The sequence below is a fragment of the Diabrotica undecimpunctata genome, chromosome 5, assembly GCF_040954645.1.
Source record: "Diabrotica undecimpunctata isolate CICGRU chromosome 5, icDiaUnde3, whole genome shotgun sequence".
Taxonomy (NCBI): domain Eukaryota; kingdom Metazoa; phylum Arthropoda; class Insecta; order Coleoptera; family Chrysomelidae; genus Diabrotica; species Diabrotica undecimpunctata.
The window spans coordinates 157,859,306-157,884,007 of record NC_092807.1 but is presented as its reverse complement, the minus strand read 5'-3'; the positions used below and the strand labels follow the sequence as shown (position 1 = coordinate 157,884,007).

Genomic DNA, 24,702 nt, shown 5'->3' with positions numbered 1-24,702 from the left:
CATGACCGAGCCTCCACCAAATGGCATTCTTGGAGCAATGCAAGCTTGTGAAAATCGTTCACCGGTTCTCCTCCAAACTCTTACACGTCCATCGGATCCAGTTAGGCAGATTCATCTGAGAATAACACTTTGCTACAATCGTTAATTCCCCAACGCACGTATTGTCGAGCAAAAGCTAGTCGTGCAACTCGAGGCACACGGCGAAGTGGCGGTCCTCTAGCCATTACCCGAGAAGATAGTCAAGAAGAACGAAGTCTTTTTCTGACTGTTGCAACACTCAAATTGCGATTTCGTACTTCCTCTAGACGATTTTGATGCATAACCGCTGTTAAGGTCCGGTTTAGTAAAGACTGAAAGACAAGGAAACGGTCATCTAGTGCCGTGGTCGTTGTTCTTCGTCCAGAGCCAGGTCGCCTGGTTAGCAAACTTGCCTCCTGAAAGCGTTGAAGCACTCGTTGAACCGTAGAAAGGCTTACGCCAACAGTTCTTGCGACTTGCCGTTGAGTGTGACCGTCTTCCACAAGTGCAACAATTTGATTCCCGATGCAAGAGTGAAAGCTATGAAGTAGGTGATCTTGTTTGGCTTTATAATCCACAACGTCGTCGAGGCTTGTCTCCCAAACTGCAAAGACAATAGGAAGGTCCATATGATGCGGAAGGTCCGTGCGATCATAAAATCCGGATCATCTTGAAAATTTCAAGTTTCTTCAATATTTTTACCTCTGGTGCAGTAATAACCTTTTTTTTTGGCTAATGTATTTTTTATTTGTCATCAATGTTTGTTTTAAAAGAAAAAAAAATGGTATTTTATTGTTTGTATTGAAAAAAAAACAGAAAACAAATCAAATTGTTGATAAAACAGACATACGAAAAAATATGGAAAATACAGAACGTGGTAAAAAATCAGTGAAATTTCAATGACCAATATCGTGTATTGCCTCCCCTTGCTCTAATAACCTCTTGCAGACGACGGGGCATACTCTCAATTTTTCTCCGGATTACATGTTGTGGTATGTTATTCCACTCACTCAGTAACAAATCCTTAAGCTCCTGTGCGTTGTTAGGAGGAGGTGTATGGGTTTGAAAACGTTTTTTCAAATCGTCCCAGAGGTGTTCGATGGGATTCAGGTCCGGAGACCTAGCTGGCCAGGCTACCCTCGTAATTCCAATTTCGTCCAAGCATTACATACTGATCCTGGCAACGTGCGATCGCACGTTGTCCTGCATAAAAACGGCGTTTTCTCCAAGCCCTGCCATGTTGGGCATAACATGTTCTTCCGGAATCTCCGTAATGTACCTTCGTGCAGTTAGGGACCCATTTTCGATGAAGGGTAATCATGTGTGGAAGTCGGAAGATATACCTCCCCAAGCCATGACCGAGCCTCCACCAAATGGCATTCTTGGAGCAATGCAAGCTTGTGAAAATCGTTCACCGGTTCTCCTCCAAACTCTTACACGTCCATCGGATCCAGTTAGGCAGATTCATCTGAGAATAACACTTTGCTACAATCGTTAATTCCCCAACGCACGTATTGTCGAGCAAAAGCTAGTCGTGCAACTCGAGGCACACGGCGAAGTGGCGGTCCTCTAGCCATTACCCGAGAAGATAGTCAAGAAGAATGAAGTCTTCTTCTGACTGTTGCAACACTCAAATTGCGATTTCGTACTTCCTCTAGACGATTTTGATGCATAACCGCTGTTAAGGTCCGGTTTAGTAAAGACTGAAACACAAGGAAACGGTCATCTAGTGCCGTGGTCGTTGTTCTTCGTCCAGAGCCAGGTCGCCTGGTTAGCAAACTTGCCTCCTGAAAGCGTTGAAGCACTCGTTGAACCGTAGAAAGGCTTACGCCAACAGTTCTTGCGACTTGCCGTTGAGTGTGACCGTCTTCCACAAGTGCAACAATTTGTTCCGTTTCAACAGTCAAAGGCATTTTTGTCAAAAAATAAACACTAATAATGGCACTAATAAACACTAATGGTGGCAACAATAAACGTTTGTCCGTTGCATTTGAACAGAAAGTCGAAGCACAAACGAGACATTTAAAACAAGCGGAGTTACAGGTAGCGTTCATTTTGAGAAGTGTACACTTTACCCCGAAATTGGCACTATTCGAATTCTTTGTTACAAAGGAAACCGCAACAATTCTCAGAAATATGCATTAGTTTGTATTTGTGTTATTATTATTTACGATAAAGCTCGTTAAAAATGAAATATCGGTGATTTTCAAGGTGACCCGGATTTTATGATCGCGAGTGTATAAATGACATAATATCTTTCGAGAAACTTCATTTTGATGGACATTTGACATTTCTAAATAAAAGTCTCGAAATGAAAATTGATCGGATAGCAAATTATTTCAACGAATTATGAAGATTAAAAATCGAAAGTTACGCTTTTAAATAATCTAACAGGCTTTGAATCTCTACTATAATTCTGGCTGTTTTGTAATAAGTAAACATTTCAATTGTATAAGAGACTTAAAAATGTGATATAATCAGCAATTAAGAGTGCAGAACAAATAAATTATGTATTTTTAACCAGATCCGGTCCTGAATATTTGTCTTAGTCATGTAACCTGCCCGATATCTTAGGAATGTTGTTTGGTTTAATAAGTTACGTATTAGTTTTTTTGTGTGGAAAGACAAGATGAAAGTTTCGCCTATGTTATTCTAATTGAAAGGAAAATCGTAATCATTCAAAATATCTTAAACGCATTCTTGAACTTAATCTTAGATGTCTTGACCTACTCTGTATGTATTAATATTATTAAATGTTGGCTTGACTATATGTAATTATTTTTAATTAAAGTTTATTTAAATTTAAGAAATAAGTAAAAGTTAAAGTACTGCAAAAGATGAAAGGAGTATTAAATAGTTAATACAAAAAAAGACAGAAGCTGCTTTTCTAATAGAAAGTGGAATTCATTAATTGATTGCTCCCTTTCAGAACGGATATAAGACAAAAACATTATTTTGAGATATAAAAAATACACTAAAAGACAGAAACAGAAAGATTTTTCAGTAAAAAAGATACGGACCAAGATTGATTATTAATTCTACATTTGTGGCGTCATAAATTTAAAATACTCTAGTCGCGTCAGTCCCTGAGACTGGTTTTAGTACATTTACATTTAATTACATAGTGTAACCATAAGACTACCAAAGAGAATTGAAATACTATTATAAAAATAATACCTCAATCAACCATGGGAGCTTATCGTCTATACTGAGCTAGGCAACTAGCTCAGTATCTCAGTATCTCGTCTTGTCTTAAACTAGGAATTAAACCTGAACCCTTAGATGATAGCAAATAAAACAAAATTTAACCAATCATGCTTGGTAAAAACAAAAAACAATAATCAACCCTGTCAGTGCTTAACAATTAATTAGTGAGGATGATACTTATGGCGTCGATGAGCTGCTTGTGTCTCCTGTGAGCTGCAGTTATAAGAACCATGTGAGTGACTCCCAATTAAATGGTTAGGTCGTCCAATGGTCAATAGATTTTCAGAATATGGTATATATTCAGCGAATAAACTTGAATGTGGTCAATAAACCCAAGAGAATGTAGACCATAAAATGAAGCTTATAATAATTATTGCCTTCTTTTATAAATTTTAGAAACAGGCAAAAAACATATCCCACTATATCAGAAAAGCTGATTGGCAGAAACTAAGTGGGAGATTGAAATTAAGTTAGCACAGATGACATAGGACGTAAGCCTATGATAGAAATAGCTTTTCTGTCAACATAGAACAGAATATCTAGTCTACCGGACAGAAAGAGAGAGGGCGAATATTTTTTCTACGGGACAGAAAGAGAAAGAAAAGAAAGACAGAGGGCGCCAACTACTTTTTGAAGAACAAATAGTAAAAACGAATCTAAAGGCAGGAATTAATAAATTAATAAAGAAATTAAAATAAAATAATTATTTAAATATAAGTTAATAAAGATGTGACGTTTATAACGTTACAATAGTACATGTTATCGTTACACATTGCTAACACTTTTATACCGTATTTGCTTGGTTTCGACAGGATATTCTTCTTCTTCAAGTGCCCTGTCCGTTGCGAACGTTGGCTCAATTCTGATCTTGTTTGCGGCGCTTCTGAATAGTTCGACCGATGTGAGCCCGAACCACTTCCGCAGATTTTGGAGCCACGAGTGTCTTTTTCTGCCTGGCCCTCGCTTACTGTCTATTTTCCCCTGGACAATCAATTGCAGTAGACGGTACTTATCGTGTCTGAATATGTGGCCTAGATATTCAAGCTTTCTTTGTTTGATTGTGCTCAAGATTTCTTTCTCCTTTCCGATTCTTTGGACTACCTCTATGTTGGTGACATGTTGGGTCCAGGATATACGAAGAATGCGTCGGTACACCCACATTTCGAATGCTTCTAGTTTTCTAGTGAGATTATATCCTCCCGACAGGATATAATGACGGAAATTACATTTCCCATGAAATCCCAAAAGCATTTCATCAATTGTGACAAATGTCGAATTATGATATCCTTTACGACATCGTTCTACAAAAAAATCAAAAATACGTGTGATTGTAGCAAGGTTATCCTGTTTTAATCGATCCTGACGAGAAGCTTTATGATCAAAATATAAAACTCGTATTAAAAACCTAAATCTTCACTAAACGAAAAGAGATATCACTAAACAAAAAAATTCTATTCCAGGTCTGGCAGCTTTCCATAAATAGTCTAAATTGAAATGACTCGCCCTGTACTTTCCAGCTAAATACAGTAAACCCAGAAGTGCATAAATTTCACCTGAATTTGTAAAATTTACATCCCTAACGTATGGTCCTAAAGTTTTGGGAAAAATTTCACCTGGTCTGATTGAGAAGCAAAATGTATTTAACAAAGAAGGCCATGGAATTGAAATGTCATCAGTTATTGACATTTAATAAACAAAGCAGAATATTTTGGTTTGTGCTCTGCAAAATGTCTTATAAAATTGATATTCGTCGAGATGTTTATAATATGGTTGGGCGAATGTCGAAACGAGATATTGCTAATATTTATCGAGATCAAAACATAAGCAAATTGACAATTTATCGCACAATCAGAGAATGTGAAGAAGGGATACCATGTGTTAACTTGCGTAAAAGTGGCCGACCGCGGATTTTGAACCATAAAAGAGAGGCAAGACTGATTGAAGCAGCTAAGAACAAAATTGGGGTCTCACAGCGAAAACTGGCCAGAAGATTTCATGTTGGAAAGACTACAGTATACAGGACCCTATCGAGTAACAATATTATCTACCGGAAAAGAAGGAAAGCTCCAAAATACACAGAGGATCAATTAGAGAGAATTCCGAGATGTTGCCGCCCGTTAAGGCGAGTGCATTTCGTCAACAAGTCGAAACTTTACTTTACCTTTGTACCGAAAGCAGACAATCCCCCCAACCTACCTCAGGCTCGTCCAATTGAAGAGTTCTGGGCAATATTAAGTCGGAAAGTCTATAATAACGGATGGGAAGCACAAAATCAGGAACAGTTAAGACGCCGCATATATACAAAAATTAAAGAAATTGACGCCTAGGTCGTCCAAAGGATGATGCAACGTGTCAGGGGAATTATTAGGCAAATCGAAAAGGGTACACGTAAACTCATCACCAATTACCATAAATACCCTCGTACATAGTACAAACTCATCACCGCCATAAAAGTAGGGTTTTCAAAATAGACCCTAAGAGATTGGTAAACTGATCACTGGCCTACCTGCACCCCGGATCAGGTATAGACCATAAAATCCCAACAAACGGCTAGTTTTTGGTAATTTCACAGAATAATCCAAATCCGGATGTCTTAAATGCAACTGCAATTTATTGGTTTTTATTTGAGAATTCCACAAAATTCTATTGATAGCTACCTAAAATCATGCGAAAAGAAAAATTTCTCTTCATTTGCCCTTGTTTCTTCAACATTGATAGTGAACTGCTAATTGATTACGTCCTGAGCCAACGCGGACAAAAAATAATGGTTATCAATAATTTCAAATTTCAATTGCGAAAAAAATCGAATTGCCATTTGTGGACTTGTGAGACGAAAGAGTGTAAGGCTAAATGTCATACAACTGGTGAGTAGAAATTTTATACCGTTTTTGTTTAGTTGTTTCGCACTAGTTTTCGTGAATTATCCTGATTAAACAGAAAAAAATCAGCGTAATTAAGTTTTTTAAGTTTAACTGTATAAGATGTTTCTTGTAGGTAAGGCATAATATTACCTTGTTGCTGTAGATTACCTGATATTAAATTTTGAGATTTCTAATTAAATTGTTAAAGTCACATTGTTATATATATATTTATATATATATATATATATATATATATATATATATATATATACAGGGTATCCAATTAAGTCGGCACCATATGTGAAACCTTTTTATTTTTAGTTTTATGAATTTTGTTATATAAAATAATTATGTTACATAAAAAGTTTTGAATGATCTAAAACCTAGAATACAATGATTAGATATTAAATTTTTTAGTTGTATACGCGGTTTGTCAAAAAAATGAATTATGGATATTCTCAAGCCTTAATAAAATTCATGTTGTTTAACGAACCGCGTAAATGACTGAAGAATATTAATATGTGATTCTGATGATTAAAGTTCTAGATCATTCAGAACTAGAGAATAAATTTGTTTTCATAAAACTAAAAATAAAAAATTTTTCCATATGGTACCGACTTAATTGGACTCCTTATATATATATATATATATATATATATATATATATATATATATATATATATATATATATATATATATATATATATACTGAAAAAGCGATAAACGCTTTTTTGAGTGTGCAGCTGAAGATAGGACAAAGAAGTACTCTTTTTAGTCTATCAAGCTTTCGCAAACCTTTATTTGCATCATCAGGGTGCTACAATAAACAAAATTAGTACAAATTACAGAATAAAAATTATTTTGTATCTTACACTAATTGAGGTTAGTTGTCATGATGTTTATAAAATGAAATGAACAAGTCATCTGACTCCTACAAATAATGGCGAAAACTAACCAAAAAATGTAAAAAATTGCTTTTGAAAGCACTCTAATTGTGGGATCTTTGTACAAGTCATTGAAAGATAAAGTACAGAAAACTGTACTTAAGCATTTTGATGCATTCTGTCACAAAAAATGCATTGCTGATTACTTCAAATTTAAAAATTTCCGCCAATGATGCCATAAAATGTAAAGCTTTGCACGTGTAAAAAATTAAGTCCTTCGACTTCAATGAACTAATAGCACATTCACGTTTTTAGCTTTTCCTATTTTTTAGACATTTTATATTTACTGCCTGTCCAAAATCGTCTATTATTTTCAAGATAGTCAAATAACACCAAAACAGTAAGACTTAGACCGAATGTATGCTTAAAAAATTATCTCGAGAATTCAATGAGAAATATAAAAATGCAATGAAAATCAAATAACGAAGTTGGGACTACTTCCGATATAAACAAAAATAGCACATGTTGACAAATATTTTCATTTTAAAGTTCACTATCGAAATCCTATGTAACTAAATTTTTAGTTCTCAAAACCATTTAGATTGGCAGATACGTCTAATAGGCCACACCGTGAGACGTATTAATATCTTAGTTAAATTTTAAAGCAACTTGCTTAAAATAATTTCTGAATTTATTAAATTATCACATAAACGAGAAGTATAACAGGTAAGAGGCAATCTTTCGCATTAGAAACCAGGCAAAAATCTCGGTGATGAGTTTACCTATCTGCGGTGATGAGTTTACCAATCTCCAAAGGATGCCGGTGATCAGTTTACTATATCTCCGAGGATCTAATAATTTTATGGGGGGCTATATAGTGATGAGTTCGTACACGTCCATCGAAAATAATGGTCCCTTGTCTGTCATTTAAATTTTGATTTATAATAAGAATAGTTAAGTTAAATTGTTGAATAATTTAATAAAAATATAAGATTATTGTGGTCAGAGTTATATGCTTTTACCATACGTTATCTCTTGCAAAATTTGCTTGAATACTCTCAATAATTTCGTTAGTATTGTAACATTTTTAAATAAAACGAGCGGTTCGAATTTATATAAATATATTTATTTATAAGTTTACAACACGAAAATATCTTATCAACTCAACTCTAACTACTTTTTTAACAAAATCAATCAGATTTTGTCATCACAGAAAAGTTTTTCATAGTGATCGAGTATTAAATAAATTGCTGGATTTTTGAATCGTCACTCTAATGCACATTTTAACGTTAGTTGATAAAATAAATAAACAATTCTTATGTTGAATTTAGTTTACTTCGGCAAGTACGATACTTATGGTACACCCGTGTCTCAGTAGGTATCTAATTAATCTATATTTAAAAGTAGCTTAGGAAGAATTTTAATGAAAGCTTCTGCGTGCAGGTAATAAATAAGACAACATCTCAATTACACATCTCACTAACGAGGAATTTATCAAACATTTTGCAACTTCTGCCTACCGCGATCGCAATCTGCCTTTTAAATTATACTTGGTTGGTAAATTATTTATTAATAAATTCACAAGTATTTATATGTAGGATTTCTATGTAGAGAATATTTGTTGGTAGCTGTTGTGAGCAACGCATAAAAATAAATCAACAGTTATAATTTAAAATACCTACTAAATACAGTTAAAATGTTCGATGTGTTTAAAGTCCAAATAACCGATTTTGTCCTCCCAGAATTTATCAAAAAGTCTTTTTCTTACCTAAAGCTTCTCTGTGACTCATTGGAGACCTTTATATTTAGCAAATTGGCAATGAAAACCAAATTAAGACTGGTAAACAGCATCATACTGTCAATAATTACATATGCATCTCTGCTCAGATACGTAGCTGAAGGATTCCTGTTTGGGGGTCTAAAGCACTAGAGCTGAAAGAAGAAATAACTAGAATAAAATTCGTCTGAAATGCTTGAACACCAGTCGAAGCGGATCCTGCGAGAGATATTAAGGAATGATGTCTTCCGTCGAATAGACAGCGCCAGCCGCCAGCGGTCTATTATCTTTTTTGCCGTCATTTCACTCGGTACTCTTCTGTGAATGTTGCCGTTCTTCTGATCTGCAGTTTAATGAATACCTTATTTTAGGCTTTAGTAATTTCCTTACAGCACGCGTAAAACTAATTATTTCTTTGCAGTTTCTGTTATTAAATCTATTACTCCATCGGCTTTTTTATATTCAATTTTCATTTTTTCCCTCTTTTCATTAATTTAATTTTGACACTGTTATTTTATCTGTGATTCTCAGTCTTGTTTAAAGTTTTCCCGAAATTATTAACACTAAAGTGTTAATCTGTTTTCACTAACTGTATTACTAACATATACCACTGGAATAATGTGAACGGGCACTGGAATGTACCATTCCAGTGATCAATCCAGTCCAGTTGACTGCAATGGCGGTCTATTTTTCATTCCAGCGCAACTGGAATAGTATGGACGGCTAATCCAGTGCTTGACTACTGCTGGTACCGGTCATGAAATCATTGCCACTATAGTGTTACCGATATTACAGCTTTTGAATGACTGGAATAATGTGGACGATGAAGTAGCGAAACAGGTCCGGGCGTAAACTCCAGAGGGGGAACCGAAAACTCGGCATAGCGAAATTTGCCACCGTCTAAGCCAGCGGTTACCAACCTTTTTTTGTCTGGGGCACACTAACTTAAAAACTCGTTCAGCCACGGTACACTTGGGTAAATAATCTGGGTTGAATTTACCGAAAGTACAAGCTGAATATAGCCTCAAATGTCAACCATGAAATAAAATATTTCGGTTTTACAGTGTTGGGATGTTTAGAGAGAGAGAGAGAGAGAGAGAGAGAGAGAGAGAGAGAGAGAGAGAGAGAGATAGAGAGATATAGAGAGATAGAGAGATATAGAGATAGAGAGAGATAGAGAGAGAGAGAGAGAGAGAGAGAGAGGAGAGAGAGAGAGAGAGAGAGAGAGAGAGAGAGAGAGAGAGCGAGAAGGAGAGGGAAAGGGAAAGGGAGAGAGAGAGAGAGAGAGAGAGAGAGAGAGAGAGGAAGCTTTTAAAAAGTACATTTTAATTATACTAGACTATGAATTCTGGACTTCAAGGCATACCAGTGTGCCGCGGCAACCTCTGGTCTAAGCACTGCGTAAATTTTAAATACATATTTTATAATAATAATTATAATAAATATGTTGAATTATTTTTAATAAAAGTAAAACAAAGTTTTCGTTAACAAATTAGCTCGCCTCATTGACATTTATAACGCAGATTATATACGTTTGAGCATAAAAGTTTGAGGTACACAAATGTGACTACTTCTGTTTTTGCAACCGACAAATATTTTTACTAACGAGTTGTAAAATGGTTTAGATTAGATCTTAAGTGCATTTTAATTGAAATTCTGTCTCCCAAAGTCGTAAAACATCGCGACGTAAGCACCATTATGAAAAAGCAGGAAGTGTCATTACATAACAAATCAATAACAAACCTTTTTGTCTTCAGGAATAATAATATGTATTTTACAAAGGAGATTAACAAATATGTGTTTTAAATATTTATAAATAACTTAAATATCAAAAAAAAATGTTAAAATCCTTTATAAAAGGTATATATATATATATATATATATATATATATATATATATATATATATATATATATATAATTAGATACCTTTTATTAATTATATACCTTTTATAAAGGATTTTAATAATTTTTTTTCTAAAAAATTAAAATTTTTATCCGACTTCGGATAGGACATTCAAAACTCACACACGGCTACCTAATGTCCTCTAGCATCCGTCCCTCCTGTCAAATCTGCCAATCATATTTGACAATCAAACATTTGAGCGCAAAATACTAAAGAAGATATTTGGACCAACCCAATGCAGCGATGGTTCGTGGAGAATTAAAATGAACCACGAGCTGGATGAACTAAGGCAAAGCGCAGATATTGTTAGATTTGTAAAGTCACAAAGACTAAACTGGCTTGGTCACCTAGAAAGAATGCCAGATAATCGAGATGTAAAAGTAGTTCAGACATGGAAGCCCCAAGAAAACAGAACACGAAGAAGGCCCCGTAAAAGATGGATAGACGACGTAGAGACGTAGGATCTTAAAACCATGAACATCAGGCAGCGGCGAAGAAATGTATCCGACAGAGCAGAATGGAAGAATATTGTTAAGCAGGCTAAGACTCACAAAGAGTTGTAACGTCATTAAAAGAAGAGAAGAATTATAATTATAGATTCATTAAGGTAAACATAATATTTTATCGCATCGCAATATCGTATACTGTGTATACTGATAAACAAAGCGTATTTATATAATTTTATAATTTAAAAATCGCATTGATTTTCGTAATAAATTATCTTTTCAGGCTACCTTTTCTGTTACCTTTCCGTCGATAATCGGTCCCTATAATCGTTGCCCTTTGGTCGCAGATAATGACTTGCTTTTTCGCGTTTTTAAGATATAACTGTAGACAGTCGTTACATCGGTTAGTTGCATTATAATTTCCTATATAGGGGAATTTTTACCTACCCATTTTCTCTTTGGTTAACCAAGCGAACGACAAAAGAAGTAAAAAAATAAATAATATGAAATGCTCCAGTGAATTTGTTTTATTTAATGTTATAACATATGCTTAAGGAATCGTCTTTAATACCACTCTTCGTGAGAGCGAAAGCTTTCAGTTTGCACTAAAAAGACAGATGTATCTCGCATGTAATTTTTACTTCTTTTACTTTTTCACTTGTTTTATACTGTGGTTATGTATTCTTTAAATATTTTTGTCTGCATTGCCACTTTCTAATACTGTCTTTTTTTATATAGCACTACAGCTTCTGACAAGCCTTGATTTCGCCTAAAAGATCATTCAGGCGTTTTCTATTCAAGTCCAGACTTTTTCATGACTTTATTTTCTGAAAACTGGTGGTGTAACTTAAAATTTAAACCTTCCTTCCTTAATCCATCGTCAAATATGGCTCCATATATTGGAGGTTCTTAGGATTTTTCTTTCATAAGTTCTTCATAGATTTATCCTTTTGAGTAAGTGTCCAAGCCTTTAAGCCATGTTTTAAATCTCGTCTTAACATAAGTTTTAGAAGAACAATTTGTCTTATTTACTTCCTAAAGCTTCTTTCCCTGCTTTTTTTTTAGATAGCTTTATGTGCTCGTATTCATATGTCTTAGGCCTGCTTTCTTTTTAGTTTTTGCCTTATTCTGCAAGAATAAATTAGACAAAATGTGATAAAAGTAAAATTAACTACGTCCTTTCTCTTTCTTTGCAATATTTGATAAACGACATCTGGTGGCACATTAATTAATACAGATATTTAAATATTTAAATTAATTAAGATGCCCAATCTGCTATTTACTATTCAATTATTGCCATTTAGAAGAAAAATGCGAATGTTATGACTCAAAATAGAGAGTAAAAGTTTCAAAATGATATAAAATTTGTAGGCTTATGTTAGTTTTAACAAATATACGTCACATATATAATATACTGTATACCATCAAAGAACTGATAGTTATATTTTAAAGTTGTTAGTTATAGTTGTTTTTCATTCAATGCCTCCTATAAAGCCTCTTGGGGTCGTTCATTAATTCTTTTTATAAAGATCAATCCATATAAATGAAGAAAATTTATATAACGAATTCCATATTAAAACCAGATATGTAACAGAACTTTTTATGTATGGAAGAGAAGGTTTAGGTACTATTCTGAGCAATAGAAGTGGCTGTTAAAGTTAAAACGATTCAGCCGTTCTAATCTGCAGCAACATTCTATAACCTAGCGAGAGATCAAAAGGAAAGGAATTGGTAAATGAATACTCTCTCTCTCCAATGGCGCTACAGCCCAAATCGGGCCTTGGCCTCCTCCAAACTATATCTCAAACCTTGCCGGTCCCGCGCCGATCTTCTCCAGGTTCTCACGTCTAGCAAATTTTGCGCGTCCGCTGTTCATCCTCCCATCTTTTCCGTGGCCTTCCTTTTGGTCTTGAGCCTGGAATTTTACTATCTAGTGCTCTTTTCGGCAATATTTCGGTCTCCATTCTTGCTATATGACCAGCCCAGCGAAGTATCTGAAGTTTAACGAATTCTGAGATCGATGTCTCTTTGAACAGTTGGTAGAGTTCATGGTTATACCTGGATCTCCATATTCCGTTTTCGTTAATAGGTCCAAATATCTTTCTTAGGATTTTTCTTTCGAAGACTTCCAGTTTTTTTTGTCTCTTCTGTCATCACCAATGTCTCGCATGCATAACATACTATTGGTCTGATAATAGTTTTGTAGACCCTGATTTTCGATCTCCAGTGTGTGTTTTTGGAACGGAACACATGATCAAGTGAAAAATAAGCTTTGTTTCCCTTTACTATCCTTCTTTGGATTTCTGGTTCTTCTGTTCCATCCGTGTTTAATGCAACTCCTAAATATGTGAAACTTTCTACCGTTTCAATATCGTCCTCTAATTCAACTGTGCGTCTGTTTCCCCTAGCTCTTGCCTGTGTTAACTTTTTGTCTTTTGAATATTTATTTCTAGTAATGTCTCTTTTGCCTTTGTTTTTAATTGTGAATATCTTTCTGCCGCCTCTTCTGTTCTGCGAGACATGATGCTGATATCATCGGCATAGGCGGCAATGTGTATTGATTTATTTGTTAGGAGATTACCTCTTCCTATATTCAGCTGTCTTATCACATATTCCAAGGTCAGGTTGAATAGGACGTATAGGTATCTATGAATATATTGTGGACGTCAATGTCGTATTCCCACGATTTGTTTAAAATTTGTTTCACTGTGAATAGTTGGTCAGTTGTAGATCTTCCTTGTCGGAAACCAGTTTGATATTCCCCGACAATATTTTCAGTTAGTTGTTGGAGTCGTTTGTTTAGTATGTAAGTACAAATTTTGTACGCCGTGCACAAGAGGGTTATGCCGCGATAATTTTCGCATTTCAGTTTATCCCCTTTTTTATAGATTGGGCATATAATCCCGGTTTTCCAATCATTACGGATCTTTTCATCATTCCAAATCTTGTTCATGAGCATATGCATTTGTCTTACTAGGTGATCGCCACCTAATTTATGTAAATGAATACACTATTGAAATTTCTGAAGTTGAAGCTTGAACGTTTGAGCTAACCTTAAGTACTACCCGAATTAATATTAAAATTGGAACTAGATTTTATTGTATATATATATATATATATATATATATATATATATATATATATAAAATACCTAAATACACGTCATTATTTAAACCTTAACCATTTAGATTAGCGTCTATTATCAGAGAACAAATGTACGAATTTCTTATCTTTTGCGGCCAAAAGATTTGTGTTCTTTATGTAAAATTTATATTTTAAACATGAAAGTTGTATTTATTAGAAACCAACGTTACGTCGCTGCAATTCTATGAAAATTATTTTTTATATTATGGGGAAATATAATGGAAATACTGGTTTTTAAACGTATTTTCGGTAATTCGTATAATCATTTTAAGATGTATGTAAATAACCATTTTATTTTTATTATATACTTTTTTAATTAGAAAACCTCAATTAGATTATTATATTTTAATGGAAATGACGTTCAAATTCTGGAAAAACATTTATTACGTTGGCATTATAATGAGATTGGATAACCAAGTTTTATTTTTAGAGATAGGTACAGTTAGTTACAGTGTTTGAAAATTTTTTTTTTAATGTTGGTTTATTGATGTCAGTGACTAGTGACCGTTTAGAAATATAAAAAGATGGAAAAACATTTGCATGATCTCTTAAACGTAGTAAGAGAAAAAGAACCTGAAGACGAAGTAATGCACCACATATCAGCACAATAAGTAAAAAACTGACAATGGAGAAATGATCTATGTCATATGTCATATGATGAATATCCAGAAAACTAAATATATGCCGGCCATATCAAGATTGCAACAAAATATCAATATTTAGGAAATTTTACGGCCCGTTTCAAACAGTCTTTGTGAAAAGCCTCGTGCTTAGTGCGAATAACTCGTTTACGGTAATCACCAATTTTATCTGTAATTCAACCTCCATTTGCGATAGCATTCCCTTGACAGATTTAATCCAGTTTTATTATCCCAATTCAGCTGCAACTTGCCTCAGCAAGGGCGACCGAGCTTTTACCTTTTTATCTAAGGTACTTTATGTTTCCTCATAATGCCTAATTGTCTTCCACACTGTAGTTTTAGGAATTTCATATGCCACTTCAAGGATTGTTTTATTGCGGCAATAATTTTTAATCATTAACTCACGAACTTTTGAATTTGTAGGGATACAAGGCACCATTTTATTGAAATAACACTAACTAGTTGTTAGGGCTCGTACACTATATACTATTAAATACCATACACATTTAGTCAACTATTTTCTAATAATTAAAACACCTCAGGTTTCCTGTAGAGGAAATATACGCTGTAGCGGAAATATTCACTAAATAAATCGATCATAAAACTTACCATACTGGCTTAATAAAACTCGTTGTAAACATTTCTCGTCAAAGCATACTCCCAGGTGCTAATAATAGGTATATTTATAAAGGATTATGTTCCAAAGCATACAAATTATTGCACTTAATAATTTCAACCTCACATAAACAAATAATACCACACGCTATAGGCGAATCTCACACACTGATAAAAACACGATGAATAATAATAAACAACACCATAAATGAATGTTGTTAATAATTAATTTCTTTATTTAACTTTCCTGAAAGTGTTAAGATTATAGGGGCGAGCGGAACAAAATATACTGGTTTGGATGTTCAAAATGAAAGGCGAATCTGTAGAAGCGATTAAAAATCTATATATACCAATAAAATATCTATATATACCTCTTCCACATGAGCATATTTCTTCGAAAAATCTTGAAGTTTCAGAAAAATCATTTTTCCGTCTAATTTAAATATTATTTAAGGACACATTTAGGAATTTTGAATCCTTTTTTCTGTTAAAGGTTGGTAAGCATTCGTATATATATTTAGGGATTCTACAGTATTCACTACCTTCCCTCGCTCAACCGTTTCCATCTCTCTCTGTTGTTCCATTCTCCATCGTTTAGGCCTCTCTTACTCATGGCGTCGTCTACTTAGTTCCTCCAGGATTTTCGGGGTCGTCCTCTTTTCCTCCTTCCTATGGGACTCCATTCGGTTATTCTGTTTATCCATCTGCTGTCGCTAGTTCTTCTTACATGTCCATACCACTTTAATCTTTTTTGTTCTATATATGTTAGTATTTCTGTTTCTATTGATGTTCTTTGCTTTATTTCGTCATTACTTCTCCTATCCATTCTTGTTACTCTGCAGCATCTTCGCAGGCATTCCATCTCTGTTGCTACTATCTTACTGCTGTTTTTCTTGTTTATGATCCAATTTTCAGCCCCATATGTCATAATACTTCGCACTAATGTTTTATAAATCTGCGTTTTTGTCTTCATATTTAGGTGTCTATCCCACCATAATGAGTTAAGTTGTCGGATTGCTGTTCTTGTTTGTCCTAATCTTTGTGTAATTTCTTCCTCTGTTGTTGCCTTTTTCGTGATTATAAACCCCAGGTATTTGAATTTATCCTTTCCTTTGATTGTTACGTTGTCATCAATCTGTAGATCTTCTATGTCTTCTTCACTTGTAGATAGGTACTCTGTTTTCGCGAGGTTAATATCTAGGCCAGCCTTGGTATATTCTTCTTGTAGTTTCTTCATCATGTAGCTGAGGTCGTCTTGGTCTTGTGCAATCACTACCTGATCGTCTGCAAAGCTTAACGTATATAGGTATTCGTTCCGTACCGGTACTCCCATGCCTTCGCATTTTCTTTTCCATGTAGTCAAGACTTTTTCTAAGTATATTTTGAATAGGGTTGGAGATGTGGAACAACCCTGCAGGAGCCCTTTTGTTCTGGTGAAGTCTCCTATGATTCTTGTTCCCATTTTAATGGACACTTTATTTTCTTTATATAGAGCTTTTGTAGCTTCTATGAGCTCCGTCTGTATTTCTAATTTGTACATTGCCTCCCATAGTTCTGACCTTGGTACAGAGTCATACGCCTTTCTCAGGTCCACAAATGCCAAGTGTATATCTCTATTTTTTGCTTTTTCTTTTCCAACAGTTTTTCCAGTGTGTATATGTGGTCTATGCATGATCTTCCTGCCGTGAAGCCTGCCTGATCCTCCCCGATTTTGCCTTTTATCGCTTGCTCTATCTTTTCTCGCAGTATCTTCCCATATAATCTTCCTATTGATGATATTACGCTTATTCCTCTGTAGTTTTCGCATCGTTTTCTATCTCCTTTCTTAAATATAGATGTCATATATGCCTCCGTCCATTCCTTTGGGAGCTGTTCTCCATGTATGGCTTTCTGAAATATCCATTGTATCATCCGGTGTAATTTTTTTGATCCGTATTTTATAAGCTCAGGTGAGATGCCTCCAGGTACCGGTGCTTTCTTATTTTTGATTGCTTTTATGGCCGTTCTCATTTCCCTATCTGTTATTTCTATTTCGTGTTGTGGGAATCTGCTTCGTAAGCATTCGTTTTTATCTAATAAACGAATAAGCATACGAATAGCATGAGATAAGTCACCAAATGAATGAAGAAGTATTGGCAGACCAAGAAAAAGATGGAGGCTAGGAGGATAGGAGGCTAATATTGAAGAAGAAACAGGCTTTAAAGCCTAGATACAAGAAAAAAGAAGAAGAAGATGCCAAGCTAATTTAATTTCACTTTTTTGGTTGTACAAGATAAAGGTAAGTTTTTTTTCTACTAGATGTTCGAAACTAAAATTCAGATTCTCACTCAAATCTGTGCATTCTAAGATATTCAAATCAAGTTATTTTATTATCACTTCCGTTGACGAAAAAGATTTGATTCCACGTTTAGGGCTTCCTACTGAGACGCTCTGAGTCCTGAAAGGACAAAATACGCATAAGCAAATTGTAGAAGCACTATAGTGAAATCAAATCATAAAGGTCTTTTTTATATCTTTATTTACTCGTATTTTGAGTACTAAAAGCCAGTTGATCAAAAGTTTTTACTTAGATGAAACGATATGATGTGAAACATAGAAATTGAAAAAAGGTCAAATTGCTCCAATAAAGGAGATGACCTTATACGGTTACCTTCGACATGGGGACCTCCCATAAAGAAAACATCGTCCACCTCACCCGACAATCAAAATCCTACTGTCACAAAGGTTAGCCCGAACTCCGCGCCAATTACCACGCTAAGTTTGAGCACATTATGTATTGTGGCATTTAGTTCTTAGTCCGTATAATATTTATAAGCTATTATGTACACATTGTATGTACATTGAATTTATTAGCCTCCATATTTCTTTTAATAAACATGTTTTAGTTAGCCGAAATGGGTATTTCATTTGCTTATAAATCTGGGTAGCATTTTACTCATAAAATTTAAGAATATTGTAGGCTACTGATAGCAAAATCAGTTATTCAGTTTTTTTTTACATAATGACTTTACTTTCTGGATGTTATTTTGATCCATCGGATGCAATAGACGCAGTTTGGTTGTAGGAAGATGGTTGGATATTCCCATCCCTTGATTTAAGTTATTGACATGCGTATATCAGCAACCCACAATCTAGAAAGGAAGATATATTTGGCATTAGAATTAAAAAAGATGGTGACGATTAGTAGAATATCCCCTTTGTACTAAATACAAGATCTATGTTATAATGCAATCTAAAGATTTGATGACTATAAAAATCGAAATCGAAATCTTGTTTGTTATTAAAAACTTGATCGATCTGTTACTCTACTTTTTCCTACAAGACCACAAGATTCGTAAGTTGATTCATAAGTAGTCGCCACAAAAAATAATGTTAAGGAAGAATATCACGTTTCCTTTTCTTTTAAGTGTGACACAAGAGTCGAACCACAAAGAGCCTCCAGTCGTGACCTACCTACTTTTCCGAAGATCCACTGCAAAACAGTGGCGTGGAAAATCATTTTTTTTTGACTGACAGATATATAGAACTATTCTACAATAAACTTGGGACTGGTGTGGTATTGTTAATCTTATAGCCAAAATTTGCGTTAATTACATTTTTTCTAATAATTATTTTATGTTTTTACAAAATTATATGTATCACATAATTAAATTAGCTATCAAACATCATATACACCAACGTAAAAGTACTTAACATACTTTGCAATGAAGTAAAAACTTTTTTAGTCCTACAAGAGAAACTTGAGTATTTTCAAAAAAGCCATTTACAAAACGTTATAAACGTTTCTGAGATATAGCCATTATTTGTAACTGCTTATTTGGGTTACCATTTTTGAATTAACTAATTTTTTAATCAATAATTTGGGACAATTTTACGAAAAAACAAATACATATACTGTATACAAATCCTCAATTTTAATATGAATGAATTTGCACAGTAAATTGGAAATTATTTAATTTAGAAAAATATCTTTAAAGATAAACACATAATATAGTTTTTTAGATTAACAAATATTTTTCCTTATTAAAAAATATATAATCATTTAAATTAAAATTCCTTTTGAATTTACATTTTAAATGTTTATATCATATTTATATTTAAAATATTATAATATTACTTGTAAGGTTAAAATTTGTGTTGTGTTAAGATTATTTATTTACTTATAAGATTTATTTAATAAGATTTATTTTTAAGTGCACTTTTCGAAATTCAATTACCGATATCTTTGTTGAAAATAAATAAAAAGCAATGAAAATATTATGGGAAGTACTTTAAAATGTGCTTTTTCTAAATGACTTTTAACTTTTTTTGTAACTATATTTTTTAATTAATGATCAATTATTACCAATAAGTTCTCGTTAAGCCCACTTCTCTTTAATATAATAATGGACGAAATAATACAAGCAGTGCGTAAAGGTCATGGTTACAGAATGGGGAACAAAGAAATCCAAATATTATGTTATGCAGACGACGCCGCATTAATTGCCGAGACAGAAGACGAACTCTTATCCCTCTTAATATCAAAACCATCTTCACCACTCACTCCAAATTGTCCAATCTCGTCAGATCCGTAAAAGACCAAATCCCCAATAAAGACCATGGTGTCTACGAGATACCTTGTTCCAGTTGCCCACGTACATACGTAGGACAGACAAACCGACGAATCCATAACCGTATTTACGAACATTCTCTATCAGTCAAACATTCCGATACCACTTCAGTCCTAGCCCAACATCATATTCAGACAGGCCACAAAATAGATTTCGAAAAAGCAAAAACCATCGCTCCCATCCGCTCATTAAAAGCGAGAATCATTCGTGAAGCTATCGAAATCGAAAAACGGCTTGAACACGCGCGATGACGCGAAACGATTGCCGGCAACATGGCGACCCCTGCTTCAGCGACCTCCCGCCCACACCGCTCAGGCCACGAGGAGTAGGCAGATTGAGACCCCGAACTCGAACCGAACCGTATCACTCTTGATAATGGCTTCAAAATGGGTGCCGAAACGTCGAGTTTTAAATTCTCAACGCGGTTCTTCCCGAGAACTCAGTAATTTTCATTTATCTGACCGCGGAAACTTATCCGAACATACCCAATGTAACTACATTTAAAAGGAGGTAATCCTTTCAATTGTCGGCAATAACTAAATTTTTGATTGTTAGAAAGTTTAAATGTGAGGTTTTGTTTTACCAGAACGCATGTGCTGCCAATTAAAGTAGTTCTTTTGAATCTTTATGTCGTTAAGGTTCATTGGTAAAACCGAATGAAGTTAAATCCCAGTATAAGGAAATTTTTTTTTTCCTCCTTAGTGTCGAGTGTAGAGAATGTCAAGAAAAACTACACGACAGACAGATAAAGCGAAACATTATGCTTCAACAAGGAACAGCAGAAACTAAAGAAAACTATGCAACTTCACGCCGAGAAACAAGAAAATTAATTAGAGAGAAAAAAAGGAATTACAAACAATAGAAATATGAAGCAATGTAAAGGAATAATCAACAGTCAAATAGTCGAGCATTTTACAAATCACTGTCAAACGAAAAGAAAGGGTTCAGACCTAGGTGCGTGTCTGTACTTAGAAAAAATGATGAAGTAATAATAAATGAAAAAGAACTGCTCCAAACATGGCAAGAATATTTCAAAACTTTACTAAACATATATCAAGAGGAAGAACATGGAGAAAATATATATTTTGGCAGAACTTTCAGTTCCAAAAAAACTTATCTAGCTTGTTAAGTTATGTGTGAATAGCTGTAGATCCAGAATACGGATAGGTAATAAACTCAGAATCTTTCGAAATAAGCAATGGCCTGAAACAAGGAGATGCGCTGTCACCTCTCGTCTTCAATATCATCCTGGAGAAAGTAGTAAGAGCAGCACAACTTAAAATAGAATTACTGATAGTAAATGGACCAAAATTACTACTAGCATACGCAGATGACATTGATATTGTGGGAAACACAGTCACCAATGTGAAGGAGACTTTTAATAAATTGGAGGTAGAGGCAAAGAAAACTGGTCTAAGGGTAAACGAAGAGAAAACCAAATACATGTGCATAAACAGACAAAAGGGACGAGATAGAATAGGGCAAAATGTTACAATAGACCCATATAACTTTGAAAGAGTGGAGAGTTTTAAATATCTCGGAGCAACAATCACTGCAGATAACGATATCGCGGAATAGATTAAAGGAAGAATTCAGGCAGCAAACAGATGTATCTACAGACTCCACAATACTATTAAATCTAAAAGATTAACACGAACATCAAAAATTAGAATATATAAAACGGTGATTAGACCGGTGCTCATGTATGGGTGCGAGACGTGGGCCCTGACCAAAGAAACTGAAAAAACTTAGATGTTTTGAGAGGAAAATCCTGAGAAGAATTTTTGGGCCTTAGCACGACATTAATAGCAACCAATACCGAATGAGAACAAATGCTGAGGTCAAGCAGATGTATAGAGCGAGCGATATAGTCCAAGAGATTAAATCCCAACGTCTAAGATGGGCTGGCCATGTCCATATACTCCCTAATATCCGCCTTGCCAAGCTAATATGGGAGGAAGCCCCCACAGGAAGACGGCCCTTATGACGTCCACGAATGCGATGGAGAGACAATATATGGTCAGATCTAAGAACAATGGGGCTACCCACTGACCCAACTATTATGGACGACCGTTGAAGATGGAAGCAAGTTGTGCAGTCAGCCGAAACCCACCCGAGTTGTAGTGCTACGAGAAGTAATCACTCAGTCCTTATTTTCATTACCTATCCAATTGGACGTTCTCCACCTTCTATCACGTGGAGGTGCAGATTTGAATTTTTCTTTCGTTGAGATTAAGACCCTTTCGAACTACCCTAATCTAAAGATTTAGAACACAAAAGTGAATTCTTCCTATAAGGATAAATTTTATCAAATGAATGAAACCGGTTTTACATATTTTAGGCCAGCAGTTTTAGTTCAAATGCTAAACAAAAGTTGGAAGAACAGCAAGAAAATAATAGAATTGAAAAGGCACCGTACAAATGATCGGAATACACAACATTTAACATAAGGAAATCGGATCATCCTTTACTTAAAACTTCCAAATCTGGCTTCCATGACTGCATCTATTATTGTTGATAACAGTGAACATCTATATTCAAGCTTTTTAGGGTCTTAACACTTTCCGGCAGAGATGAATGAATTAGAAGCATTACAGAATTATAAGTTCCCATCTCTCATTGCACTATTCATCCATCCGCCGACTCGAGTCATCCGCGTATTCCATTTGTAGCAGCAGATCCATTTTGGAATATATGCTACGTTTACTTTTTAATTTTTCTGGCTATACGTAAGGAATAAATCGAGGTGTTTACATATTATCGCTCATACAGATATTTTTCCGTATATATAAACGTGAACTGCCATGAATAGGCAATATAAAAACGAAAAAATGTCTGAATCCTCTAATTATTACAGAAAATGCTTAAAAAAGTCGAGGTTGTTTATTCAGTTTCCTCTATACGAACTAACACAAAATTATTTTATGGATCTCCCTGGTCCCCGCATTGCAAATGTTAGAACCAGGTAAGGGATGGAAATTCACATCAGGATGAATTACTACAAACTTTCATACGTGGTTATAAAATATACTACTATCCATTTTGCTATAGTTTTTTATGTATAAAAAATATTAAATATGTAAAACTATTATTATAAAAAAAGGTAATACAACTCTGCTACGCCTATGCCTTCGTCAACGATTGATTTTCGTCTCTTTGTATTGAAGTGCTGCATTTTGCATTAAATAAGCATCTACGGATTAGAGAAAAATGGAGAAAGTTACAGATGTACCTCTTAAGATGTTGCAGGTCGTAGCTGCTTTACCGGATTTGATACTAGAATAACGGTACCCACTGTCGCTGTTAAATCTTCCGGATAATCATATTCATAGAGATATGTCAACGTTTGACATGGTTAAAGTTGTCACCGGAACGTTTTCTAATCTTTACGAGAATAATTCATGTTGTTATTACTCTTTAAGATTGTATTTACTATTCATTATTTGATGTTCAATTAATATGTATATGTGCATATTTTAAATGAATCGGAACTGGTTTAGTTGAAGCTGTTTCTTCAACTAAAGAAAGCTGAAATAAATGAAAATAATATCTGTTTAATATTATAAATAAATATACTTTTTTGCAAGAAATTAACTGCCGCCCTTTGTCTTACAAGGTATCATGTCATTATTCTAAGTTAAAATGATGCAACAACACAAAATCGATACCTGATATGAATAACATTGTAACTCTACTTACAATGTATTTAGCCCAGTCTGGTTATACAAAAATCATCGATTTCACGGCAAAATGTTTCGCAGATATCTGAAGCTTTTAAAACATAGGTGGGGGTTACTAGATGACGAATAGATAAAAAGATACTCCTAGTTTTACCTTGCGTTTTTTTTAAACAATAATTTATAGTCAGAATTTGATTTTGTATTTTGAAGTTTTTTCCCTTATAATTTAAATAAACAATATTTATACGATTTTTTTATATCAAGAATATCTTTATTTTCCCGTTTTTTCAATTAAAATTGATAAATAATTTACGGAGATATTTGCAAAAAAGCAATTTTTTTGCACTAATTTATAAATTTAATTAATTTTTTTATTAACAAAATAAAATGTTATTAATACATTTCAACATTGAGGAATTACCGTCCTTTAAATTTGTGCGAAATTTCCCCCCGATCGGTCAAATAGTTTAAAAGTTATTCAATTTGTTTATCGCTGGAACTAATTATTTAAACCATTGAACTTGCCCTACGAATGATGCTAGACACAATAAACAAATTTCATAGGATTCTTTAAGACTTATACTATCTCAGAAGTTAAATGAATATTGAGTTTTCATCGAAATTATTTACAAAATAAACGTTTGAAAAAGGGGTATGTTTTTTACTTATAAACAATTGTAATAACTTCTACATTTTTCAAGCTACAGACTTGTACGTACAACCATTAGATAGCTGGTAAAAAAACTCACTGGTAAAAGCTGGTAACAAAAAAAATAAACCTTCTATAATAGGAACGAAGTTAGCGACACTTTCTGTGTGGTCTTCTAATCTTTTTTGGTCTCGCCTCTATCACAGTAACTACCGGGTTATGATCTGAGCCTATATCAGCTCCTGGGTACGTCTTAGTACATTTA

The 24,702-nt window shown here is 34.2% G+C and overlaps 1 protein-coding gene across 2 annotated transcripts in view; it reads right to left on the bottom strand.

Annotated features, from left to right (window-relative positions):
* Nucleotides 1–24,702, bottom strand: part of LOC140442040 (uncharacterized) — a 115,839-nt gene that overhangs the window by 12,867 nt on the left and 78,270 nt on the right. Inside the window, exon 1 of one of the 2 annotated variants that reach the window (XM_072533082.1) lies at nt 15,493–15,674. The exons of the other annotated variant lie outside the window; for it this stretch is intronic. Coding sequence (XP_072389183.1) covers nt 15,493–15,495 — 3 coding nt within the window. The 5' untranslated portion in view covers nt 15,496–15,674. Of the gene's footprint in view, nt 1–15,492; nt 15,675–24,702 lie in introns of those variants that run through there. 2 annotated transcript variants of the gene reach the window in all.